At 38.9% G+C, this 12,594-nt stretch overlaps 1 protein-coding gene across 3 annotated transcripts in view; it reads left to right on the plus strand.

The window, feature by feature from the left end:
- Positions 1-4,848: 4,848 nt before the first annotated feature.
- The window catches only part of LOC100488828 (chloride channel protein D-Like), a 71,071-nt gene continuing 63,325 nt past the window's right edge, over positions 4,849-12,594 (plus strand). For 2 of the 3 annotated variants that reach the window (XM_002934109.5, XM_031903794.1), the window contains exons 1-2: positions 4,849-4,985; positions 7,662-7,716. In XM_002934109.5, coding sequence (XP_002934155.3) covers positions 4,976-4,985; positions 7,662-7,716 — 65 coding nt within the window. In that variant the 5' untranslated portion in view covers positions 4,849-4,975. The remainder of the gene's footprint in view (positions 4,986-7,661; positions 7,717-12,594) is intronic. The other variant, XM_031903793.1, reaches the window with a different exon arrangement.

Genomic DNA, 12,594 nt, shown 5'->3' on the forward strand with positions numbered 1-12,594 from the left:
CAAAATGTTACTTTCAGTCATTTAAAAAAAAAAAAAATCTGCTGTGCTGTAGTTTCAGTGGAGAGTAAATTGGATGATTAATATGCTGGCTACCCTAACTTTGTTTTTTTACATGTTGCCTTTATTTTTATTGGAAACTGTATAAGGTGAGTGTATAGATATTTCTGCACCTTCCTAAGCTTCTGAGAAGGTGTTACTGACGCATCTTGCACTTTTCACTTTGCTTTAGCCTGCAGTATTCTCATGTCTCTGTCTAGTCTTTTCTTTTGTTATGTTATAAACAGGATATTATAAGATGCTAGTGCTTAGTGTGGTCGGGCAAGAGTAACAATGGGTACATTGGGGGGGGGGGCATTTATTAATGCTTTTTTTTTTTTTTTTTACACCAAAACCTGATTTTTTTTCCACAGAAAACTATTTTTTTCTGCAATTTATTATGCTACAAAACCACAACAAATGTAAATGCAAAAATTGAGTGCATTTTTTAGGGATTTCAGTGACTTTTTGCAACTTTGTCTTTAAAACTGGAACACTTAAGTGATTTAATAAAGTAGTATACTTTAAAGTAGAACTAAAGCTCAACAAGGAATTCGGAATTACCCTATATTTTGGGGTTCTGTGCAAACCCACAGCCCTTTAGCAGGGACGTCCTGTGCCTTGGTAAAAGTCCCCCAATAGCTTTCTATATTTTTTGTTGATTTAAAGCTTACCCAAACTTATGGGATTTCTTACAATATATTGTATGTGAGAATATAAATTTTATATTAGAAAGCTAATAATTCAATATCACATTATGGGGCCCATTTACTTACTCATGAACGGGCCGAATGCGTCCAATTGCGTTTTTTTCGTAATGATCGGTATTTTGCGATTTTTCGGATAATTGTCGCGACTTTTTCGTTGCCATTCCGAATGTTGCGCAAAATCTGGTGATTTTTTCGTAGCGTTAATACTTGCGCGAAAAGTCGCGATTTTTTCGCAGCTTTCGCGCCGAGTACGAAAGATTCGGATTCATTCAAGCTTCAGAATGGTGACTTTTCTTGGGCCAGGTTGGAGCTGCAGGGTGCCATTGAGTCCCATGCTAAGTCTGAAAGTTTCGCCCGCCGCTTACGAGCGCTCAATACGAAAAAGTTGCGTCAAGATACGAGCGCATCGTAATGGCTACGAAAAACTCGAGTTTTTTTGCGCAAATCGTATTGGTAACGAAAAAGTCGTGACAATTTCTGCAAAGTCGTAAAGGTGCCGAAAATTAGCAAAAAATATTCCAATTGGAATTTTCCCAATTCGGATTGGAATTTGTGTCTTAGTAAATGTGCCCCTATGCGTCAGAATAAAACCAGTGCATTCTGCATCAGAACTTATTATCAATCATCCATGTAGAATCAGCTTTAAGGACAGATATAACCTTATTATATTTTAATGTTTAGGTGATTTCCATTGGTCCCTAAGCTTAGCTTTTTAATAGCAGCCACCAGCACACTGCATTTGTGGTGTTACACTCAGAAGATGGAATAACAAGATCCAAGAAGAGACAACTTTCAAGGCATGGGTTATTATTGTTATAAGGCTTTAGAACCTCTGGGCCTGGGACAGTAAGTTTAGTATATAAAATACATTTTTAGCAATATTATTCTATAGGTGTTAGTTTTCTTTAAAATAATAATAATGGGATGCTGATCTTTTGCTATGGTGTTGGGTTTTATTATATTATAAATAACACATTTATAAAATGCCAAATATTGCAAAGTGCTGTACAGTGGAATTGTGTATGCATCAAATATTCAGATTACATATAAAAATACAACCAATGCAAGAGGTAAATGAGGTAATGTGTAATTTCTACCATACAATAATAAGCATATTCCTTCTACATTTAGAAGGTGTATAATGAACTGTCACATTTTTGTTTTTCATAAAATATGGGGCCTATTTATTATGCTGTGTAAAACGAAATTTGCCTAAAAAACGGTGTAAAAAGCTGTGTAAAATAAATGGCGAGTTTCCCCAGTCTAAGGGCTCTGGCACACGGGGAAATTAGTCGCCCGCGGCAAAACTCCCTGTTCGCGGGCGACTAATCTCCCCGAGTTGCCTACCCCTGCCATCCCACCGGCGAACATGTAAGTCGCCGGCGGGATGGCAGACGCGGCGGCGCGATTTCGCGAGTCTTTTTCGGCGATTTCCTGAAATTGCCCCGCTGCGTCTGCCATCCCGCCAGCGACTTACATGTTCGCCGGTGGGATGGCAGGGGTAGGCAACTCGGGGAGATTAGTCGCCCGCGAACAGGGAGTTTTGCCACGGGCGACTAATCTCCCCGTGTGCCAGAGCCCTAATGCCTGACTTTACTCCGTTATTTTACGTAAGTTCCTGGCAATGTTTGGTGAATTTTGTCGCTGTTTTTTAACAGCATACTAAATAAGCCCATATGTTTTCTTTTAGCTAAGGATCAGATAAACCTTTAATGTAGGGCAGACACTCAAAAGAACTTCCCTGAAACCAGGATTGCAAAATCAGAAAGGTTTGCTTACTGTAGCATAAAGAGAAATGTGCTTTGTTGTTCACTAAGCAGTTAGTACTCATTATTCTGTTACTCACAGTAATATAATATAATTCACAGAACTCCAAGATGACTTATTATGAGCAATACTGACATTTTCCAGATTTGAACAGAAAAATGTCAGTATGGATTGAAAATCCACCCTGGCACCAATGCCCTCTTTTTGAATGAAGCCCATGCAGCCACCACTCCCTCCCTACAGCTCACTTTGAAACTCACTCCATTAGACCCAACAGTGCTTTTTCTGTCTCAGGAGTGATGCCAAGCTTGTGTAGTGGGTCAAAAATTAGAGGCTAGATATAAATAGTGCTACAGCCTATTGGGCCTTTGCTTTGCCACCCAGCCTGAGAGAAAGGTAACTGACAGGAGATGGTGTGCTGCCAGCAAGTTAAACCATGGAATATGCCTATAAGAGATGGATTATGTCAAAGAGTTCCAGTGCTAAGTTTATATACTGAACAATCAAAAATAGGTTAATGCGGGCATTACAGGTGGGTGGTCAGCCTGAATAAACGAGCAATACAAAGGCGACCATACATGTCAATTGCCCCACATACAGAATCCACCTTAATACCAACATCATGATATTTCTGATACACAAAAATGCATCCACCCAACTCTTTACTGGAGTCATTTAAGATGAGTTGGTTATATTATGACCACAGAACATTACACCCTTATTTGTTTTGTCAGCAAAGGGGAAAGCAGCAATGTGTCAGCAATAGCATATTTACAGTAAACAAATGGTTAACATACTCAGCCTTTATTTGTAGCATTTCCCATTCCCTTACTGTTCAGTAATAGATACAAATGTCATAGTTATATTTGTCCAGCTGATTATAGTGAAACAAGAAACATTGCTCAGTCTGATTTAGTTTTTTTTAAAATTCATGTTACTTAGACCCACTGTTGTGAAATGTTTTCATTCCATCTGGCTGAGCATGTCAGGCCCTCAGCATACCAATACATATGTAACACACATCTCTGTACATTCATTGGCTGTTTAAGGGCACAAGGGAGTCACTATTTGCATGAGTGAGCTTTCCAAAATATTCCAGTGTGGGTTCAGGGATACCTTCATCATGCTACATATTAGCCTTTACAGTAGCTCTAAGTCCTTCATTGTGACAAGCGTAATGTGATTCAGGTACAGTGAATGGTTTGCAGTACTGCAATAATCTATGAATTTAGACAGAACTAAAGGAGTCCAGATTTAGAGACAATGGATTCCTGGGATTAAACAGGAATGTGTCGCTTTTAGCACCCCAGCTGTTAATAGACATTGAAGCTGTAGTTAAACAACAACTGGAGGACCTCATTTTGTTTATTCCTGCTTAATAAAATGCAAAAGTGCTCTCTGCCTGACCACTAATCCATGACCACTTTTGTCCAGAGCTTTTTAAAGGGGAATTTCACCTAAACACAACTTAAGCTTTTTGAAAAGTAAACATAATTTTAAGCAACTTTGCAATATACATCATTCTCATGATTTTTAATATGGCTTGAAAGTTACCTAAGCCTGCATCCCCGCTTTCCTTCTGCTGATCTGGCTGACTACATTGAGACTCAAAATAAATTTAACAGTAGTCAACTGTCCTTAGCCTGCCTTCAGCCTGCATTCCATAAATCCCACAATTCCCTGAACACATGACGTCAATAAGAAAAGGAGCATCACAGTACAATGCATTGTGGGTTATGTAGTTCCTGCATGCTCTCTGTAAGCTGTGGAGAAGTTGTTACAATTTGTAACATCAATGTTTTAGCCCCTCCTCCCCTGCCAGTATTTCAAATGATGCAGAAAGAGAAGAACTGTTGGATTTTAACATATAAAAATGGTATTTATTCATATTTTGAAGGAACAGATTACAGTGATAGGTATATTAGGGATTTCTGTGTTGTGTGGGGCTTTTTAAAACTTTTTGGTTATGAAGCCAGAGTTCCCCTTTAACTAATCCTCTGATTATCTGTCTGTGCTTCCATATTTGTACAATAGTTTATATCATATAGTGCTCATATTTTAAGTGTAGCACATGATACTTGCTTGCATATCAATATCTAGCAATTCTAATAAATAATAATCAACAATGCCTGTTGAAGAGATGTAAAACATTGCTCCTGAAAGCTTGCAATTAAAATTCTATTCATTATGAATTATATCAAAATGAAAACAAGTACAGTGACTGGTCGTTTGAGGAAATAACCTTTACTTTGACAATAGCTCATTGTTACTGTTCTCTGCTGTTATGACCCAAAACAGAAATGGTTTTCAGGTACTTCTACCCCAGTGACCCTGTTGATGCAACAAACAGCTATTTACAATAGAAAAAGTACAGTGAGGGTTTTACTTGTGACAAGCATATCTGTTCTGGAAGCACAAGGATCTAAAAGGATTACTGCAGAGACGGGCAGCAAGTTTTAATCATGATTTCAGGTAAGCAAAGTATACCCTTACTTTAACTTGATGTGACAATGACTATGGGGCACATTTATTAAAGTACGACAGGTATGAAATACAAAAAATTTGTATTCGGTCATACTGTGCGTATTTTCTGCAACATTTTCATCCCTTTGCGAAGTTTTTTCGAACTTTGCGACAAAATTAGTGCGACAAAATCATTTTGTTGCGGCGAGTATGAAAGTTTCGGATTCATTCAGGCTTCAGTATCCTTGGGCCAGGTTGGAGCTGCAGAGTGCCATTGAGTCCTATGGGAGGCTTTCCTTGGGCCAGGTTGGAGCTGCAGAGTGCCATTGAGCCCTATGGGAGACTTTCCTTGGGCCAGGTTGGAGCTGCAGAGTGCCATTGAGCCCTATGGGAGACTTTCCTTGGGCCAGGTTGGAGCTGCAGAGTGCCATTGAGTCCTATGGGAGACTTTCCTTGGGCCAGGTTGGAGCTGCAGAGTGCCATTGAGCCCTATGGAATCAGTTAACATGTGCTTACACAGTGAAAATAGCTTCTTGCAGCCCCAGGTGCACGCTGTACCCACTGCCCGGGCAGATAAATTCAAAAATGAAGAAAACAGCAGCACTCCGGTTGTTTTGAAAAATGTGAATCTTTACTAAGTGCCAAAGGCAATGTTTCGGGCTTCACTCCAGCCCTTTATCAAGCCTATTAGTACAAATACAAACAAGTGTTTAAATACCCACAGGAAGAGGAGGATCAGTCCATATTCACCTCCATTTAACCCATAATTTTCTGTGAATATATTTAGTGCACACAATGAAATGCAAACTAAGTGCCTATGTATACAATATAAGAAGTGCCCTGTGGCATGTATCATATATAACAAATTAAACAAATCTTGAAATGGACAGCATCCCACTGCAGTGTATTTCATCCCTCAAATATCTTTCTGGCTCCAATGCCGAATTAAGGGGACAATTAACCCCATATTCACCTCCATTTAACCCATAAAATTTAGTGAATACATCTTTAAATCTTACTGTCCTAAAGAAAAAATTGAAACAAAACATATAAGCAAAAATTTAAGACGTAAAACACAAGTATTTGTTAAAAACAAGCACTTAACATCAACTTACTCATATAAACATCATAGGGGTATATTCCCTATTGAGACCGCCAGGTGACCCTGTGGGTCCCTGTTGAGCCCTATGGGAGACTTTCCTTGGGCCAGGTTGGAGCGGCAGAGTGCCATTGAGCCCTATGGGAGACTTTCCTTGGGCCAGGTTGGAGCTGCAGAGTGCCATTGAGCCCTATGGGAGACTTTCCTTGGGCCGGGTTGGAGCTGCAGAGTGCCATTGAGCCCTATGGGAGACTTTCCTTGGGCCAGGTTGGAGCTGCAGAGTGCCATTGAGTCCTATGGGAGGCTTCCAAAATCATGCACAGAAGGATCAAAGTCGTAAAAGTTTTCCCACTGTTTACTATGCAAAAATTTTGTGACTTTCGGATCGCCAATACGATATTTTCGTGACTTTTCTGATTTTTTCGGAAGCATTTTTGTAATATTTGCGATCATCAGAAATTATCGTATCTAATCCGAATTTTTCCCATTTCGGGATTCAAACTCGTACTTTCATGAATGTGCCCCTATGCGTTTAAATGTTATGTGTAGTGTTTGGTGGATACAGATTAAACAAATGTATAAACTAGAAAGCAAGTTTACAATTACTGTAGATATTTAATCATGGAATAACAGTAGCACACCAGTAGTGTGATAGGGCCAATGCCACACAAGGGATATGGGCAGACACAGAAGGTGGGAAATTAGCAGCAGTAAGGAGGGGTCTTTGCACCAAATTGTGCTCTGCTTCCATCAATGTTTCTTCCTTGTATTCTGTATGTGAGAAGAATTTCTTTTATGTGCAGTTTTTAAAAAAACATTAGGGATCACTGCAGTTGTGGTAACACAACTATTCCTGAAGTGGTTGTGCCAGTCAGCGCAGTTATGTGTTTCAGTTTCCTTACACTTTGCACATACATGGCATATTTACAGTTGCAATGCTCTTTCATGCAGAGAACAACAACTGTCCAAAAACCTAAAATCACCTGTCTTTCCAGAGCACTTTATGGGAACACTTACTCAGTAAGAGGAAGACACGCAGTAGCAACACATGTGGTAGAGGGGACCAACAGATATGTTTGTCTGGCGGGACTGGGTAGATCAAATTACACCTCTGACAGACACCATTTATAAATGCTCACTTTATGTTTTGGAAATCTGTAAGCTTTACTATGGAAATCTTTGTCAAGCAAGTTCCTGCATTTTCATTGCTGCTGTTCTGATGTAAGAGCATCATTGTGGCTAAAATACCCTAGGCCTTACAGGTGTTTGTGCCAGGAGCCATTTCAGTTATGATCAGACTTGTGGCTCTATAACAGCTGCTCAAGGCTGGGGCCTGGGGTGCGTGTACTTGCCTGTAGCCCTTAACAGCGGTCTGTTTAATAAATTTTCAGCACTGCCCATTCAAATTGTACTTTATAAATATAAATCTACATACATATGAAAAGGAGCTTCTCAGGAGAGTATGTTATACAATAACTAGAAAACAGAATGGCAGTAGCATATTATATTGCAACCAATCAGCAGTTAGTTTAGCAGCAGAATGTTGAGAACTTGCTTGAACCAAGTTGCTTTTTTTTCCCGTATAGTGTGTTGGAGGTCTGGCTATAAAGCTATCGATGAGGACTCCCATCTCATAATCCAGTAAGTAAAATATCTACAAAACCCCCAAACTAAAAAGCTGAGACCACCTTAACGGGACCCCCTGTTTTTTCTGAAGCTGCTCACTAGAAACACAAGGAAGTTTGCATGCTCACATGCACATGTGTATAATGTACACTATAATTTTGTAGATTATATAATGGTGACAGTTCCCTTATTAATCTTCCTGTAGGTTTTTGAAGTGTAGGAGGAAAGGAGTACCTGAAGGAAACTAACACAAGCTCAGGGAGACCATGTAAACTCTATACTTGCAGATAGTGCTTCCATTAAACAATTTCTCTAGACAAGGGGTATCTGGGTCGAAACGAGGACTGCATCAGTGAGCCAAGGTGGTTCCTGATCCAAAAGGAAAATCAAACCTGCCCGATTGAAACCTGGCCAATTTTCCGCCAGATATCGGTCGGGGAGGCCTGTCGGGGGTCCCCATACACGGGCAGATAAGCTGCAATGAAATGGGTAGACTGTCCCTGTAGCTATAGACACTGCAGTAATCTCACCTTTACAGTATCTCAGATGAAAGTTAACATTCAGCTGTATGTGCATCTTCTATCACCGACAAATGCACATTTCACAATTGGCCGAAATTCATGTATTTGTAAGTACAGTACATATGGTTCTTAAGATTTGGCTAGAGGAGAAGCTAGAGGAAAGGCCACTCGGGTAATGTTGAATTGAATAGCAGTTATTCTATGGCAAATAGACATGTTTCCAAAAGTAATTTTTCTATAGCTTTCCATTTTGCTATTCATATACATAATAACTCTTTTAAAGTAATGATCGTGACCTGCCCTTTTAGCTACCTCAGTTCACCCTAAATCATACAATCTCTTATCATTCTAAGGTCAAGCAATAAAAATATGTATATAAGATTTTGAATTACCGTATTTGTAAATATAATTCATATTGTTCTAAAGATTGTGGCACAAGCAGGTGCTACTTGCTTTTAACATGCAAGGAGATGAGCTCTGCATCTCACCATATGGAACTGAGACAAGCAGTCTGTTGCTTGCACATTGGGGCCCATTAACACGCATTTAAAACCCATGCAAACATTAATTATGACTCCTATCGTTCAAAACCTATACATTTTTACTTTTAGTCTTATTTCTTGTGAAACCTGGCTACCTACATTCTTCAGGTTTTTTTTATCAACACATGACATTCCTAAAGAATAAAAAAAGAAACCAAGGCAGTGACAAATAGAAGAGATACGAATCTTCTGGTGACTAGATCATCTGGTGTACCTGGTTTATTCACGTAACGTGTTTGAGGGTTATCATAAATCCTAAAGCGTGAGTGTACCTTGTATCAGTGTACCAAAGAAGGCCCTTAGGACAGTACCACAAAATCAGTACATACTGTTTTTCCGAAAGGACTGTTATAAGTTGGATAGTATAAAGTAAACTTACAGAAATGGACATTTTTATGAACTTATCTTGGTCACAAGACTTGCATCTAAAGGAGGATTTTTTATTATATAATTTCCTGTGATGTGCTTCTGCATGGTAAAAGGTACACTCACATGTAATAATGGGTGTGCGGTAACCTGAAACATGTCATTTCAATAAAAGCACATCTGTAGAAGTTTTTACTCGGTCTCAAAATAATGGAATGATAGTATTGCACAGTCCATTCTTTCCTATAGCTTTTTCAAACATGACAGTTCACCATTTGACCTAGGAACCCTCACTTCATAACTTAGTTACAAGTATGTTATATCATTGTTTTATCAGTTAGTTCCAAACAGGTGTTTCACCTAAATATCACCCTAACTGTTCCTAAGGCACTGGATTCCAGGAATAGCCAGGTGAGCATTCATTCCAAAGTCCACTTCGGCTGGGTTTCAAACGGACCTGCAATCCAAAACTTTAGGCGCTCTAGCAGAACTATCAGGATTATTCTGTGCTTGCATCAACATTTTGGATTGGATTATTTTAAGACTGGGGCAGATATACTGTAGTTGTTGGATTAACCACAGAGGCATATTTATAAAACTGAGTTGAAACATCACCACAATATTGCCTATGGTACTCTGTGTAAAATCTTGCCTATTTAAAAAGCTGTGTATTATTATTATTATTTTTAACATTTATTTATAAAGCGCCAACATATTCCGCAGCGCTGTACAATAGGTGGGTTACATACATTGGACATATAGAGTAACATATAAAGCAATCAATAATCAATACAAGAGGTGAAGAGAGCCCTGCCCAAAAGAGCTTACAATCTACAAGGAGAAAGGTTTGAGATACAAGGTGTGGGAATGGGCAAGACCAGAGTTGTGAGAGGTGTGGCACAGGGTATTGCTTTTAGCAACACAGTGAGGTTATGTTAAACTAGATTAGGGTAAGCTTCTCTAAATAAATGCGTTTTTAGAGATCTCTTGAAGGCAGAGAGATTGGGAGAAAGTCTGACGGTTTGTGGGAGCGAATTCCAGAGAAGGGGGGCAGCCCTTGCAAAGTCTTGAATACGAGCGTGTGAGGAGGGAATGAGAGAGGAGTTGAGGAGCAGGTCAGTAGGGAGCGTAACAAGTGGGTTGGATGGTACCTAGAGATAAGTTCAGAGATGTAGGGTGGGGCAGAGTTATGAACTGCTTTGAATGTGAGAGTCATTAGTTTGAATTTTATCCTGGATGGTAGGGGAAGCCAGTGCAGGAATTGGCAGATTGGCATGGCAGAGGAGGAGCGGTTGGAGAGGTGTATGAGCCTGGCAGCAGTATTCATTATGGACTGGAGAGGGGACAGTCTTTGGAGGGGATGGCCAATTAATAGGGAGTTACAGTAGTCCAGGCGAGATATTATAAGAAAGTGAATGAGATTTTTGGCAGCTAATGGTTGTAGTCTAGTGTAAAATTATAGCATAAGAGAGTTTGTAGCTCTGAAGGAAGCCAGAATGTATTCGAATGTAAGGGCTACTATGAAGCTCTATTATTTTTTTGCAACATTCAACATAATGTTGTAGTGGTAATTAAATCAATATCAGCATAAAAGCCAAGACTTGTTAATTCTGGTTTTGCCCATGCAGTACTGTGAAATCTATAATATATAAAAATCACCCATGTTTTATGGTTGACTGAGTGCCTTCCACTTAAAGGGGTGGCATATTGATCTTACTGTGAGGCATACCTGGGCTGGCCTTATTTTATGCCATATCTCAATTTGGGGGTTAGGGGATTATAACATAGTGCAGGGTCTATGAGAGATAAGAAACGTTTGGACATTGTAGCCTGGCAGACAATGGCAGCTTTTAAAAACCATTACTGCACAACAAATGGAACAAATGGAACATTAATGAAAACATTTAATGGACCCTAACTTGAATAGTGACCTAGTCTGCACAGTTTACAGATTAATGAATTTAGAACCAAAAATTTTTGGCAGGTTCATTGAGAAGTCTTATTAGTATTATGCTTGCAAATTACAGAGCTGTCAGCTTCTCTGTAATCTAGGGAACAAGAGTAATTTTCCTTACTTCCTGGTGCAAAACAGTAATTTTAAGGTTTACAGTAAATAGATTGTATTATTTTTATTTGCAGGAAGATCATCATGTTTGCATTTCTAACCAAAATAAGAAAAAAAGCACGTGTCTGAAAACATTGGCGTTAATCTGAACTAATGATCTTTCCGCCTAAGCCTAGTCCTACTCCCCCCTTTACTATCTCTATTGATGGCACGCTCATCAACCCTGTTGACTCAGCACGTTGTTTGAGGGGTGATCTTTGACTCCTCTCTCTCCTTCTCTGACAATATTAATACCACTATCAAAACCTGTCACTTTTTCTTACACAATATTGCCAAAATCAATCCCTTTCATTCTACTGCAACAGCTAGGCTGCTAATGCATGCTCTCATCCTATCTCGACTTGACTACTGTAACCCCTCTACAATCGGAATTAAATACTGCTGCTAGACAGAACACAGCACTGCTTGGTTGCACCCCCACTTCTACTGCCATTTCTCGCCTTAAACCTTTCTGCCTTGCTGCTCCCTACATTTGGAATGCCCTCCATGATATCCTCCGGAAATAATCCCCCCTCAGTTTTTTTAAAACTAAACTTAAAGACTATCTCTTGGAGCACTCGCACAGCATCTGATCTAGGAACTAGCACTTATATTGTAGTGTCACCCACTGTGACCTACAGCACTTATATTTGCCTATTTGTGTCTGTAAGTTACCCTCCCATCTAGACTGTAAACTATATGGGGCAGGTAATCCTCTTGTCTCTGATTCTTAACTTATTGCAACTGTATCTTGTATTTATTTGTATTTATTGTTATACTTTGTATTTATTATTATTTTAGTAACCCCCTGTTGTATTAATATAATCTACTGTACAGCACTGCGTACATAAGTAGCGCTTTATAAATAAAGATATACATACATACATACATATGTAGGGATTATATATATATATATATATATATATATACTTCTCTTCCAAATTATATTTATTGTAGAATTTCAGGGTTTTTCAGTTTTACCTTACCTACAAGAATTACAATTACTAATTAGTAAAAACAGTAAATGAGGCAATGTTAGAGTTGCTCGAAAATCCTCGTTATTTTTATTTTCAAGTTCTTATAGACATCATGCCACTAAAATGAACTGAAGGATTACCAGCTGGTTCCTATAAAAATGACTTTGCCATACAGTGTCCATTTCATTTATAATAACTGGTTTATAATACCAAGAAAAAAATGCTGGATCTAGTTAAGACAGGGTAAATGTGTCAACTCTGCATATGCCATAACAAAAATAGCCAATCCCTGAATGACTAAAGTTTAATTCATGTTTATGTTATTTAGCACCATTTTTTCACCATTGGTAGACCCACATATAAGTAGATCAAGGCATAACATT

This window comes from Xenopus tropicalis, chromosome 6, assembly GCF_000004195.4.
Source record: "Xenopus tropicalis strain Nigerian chromosome 6, UCB_Xtro_10.0, whole genome shotgun sequence".
NCBI lineage: Eukaryota > Metazoa > Chordata > Amphibia > Anura > Pipidae > Xenopus > Xenopus tropicalis.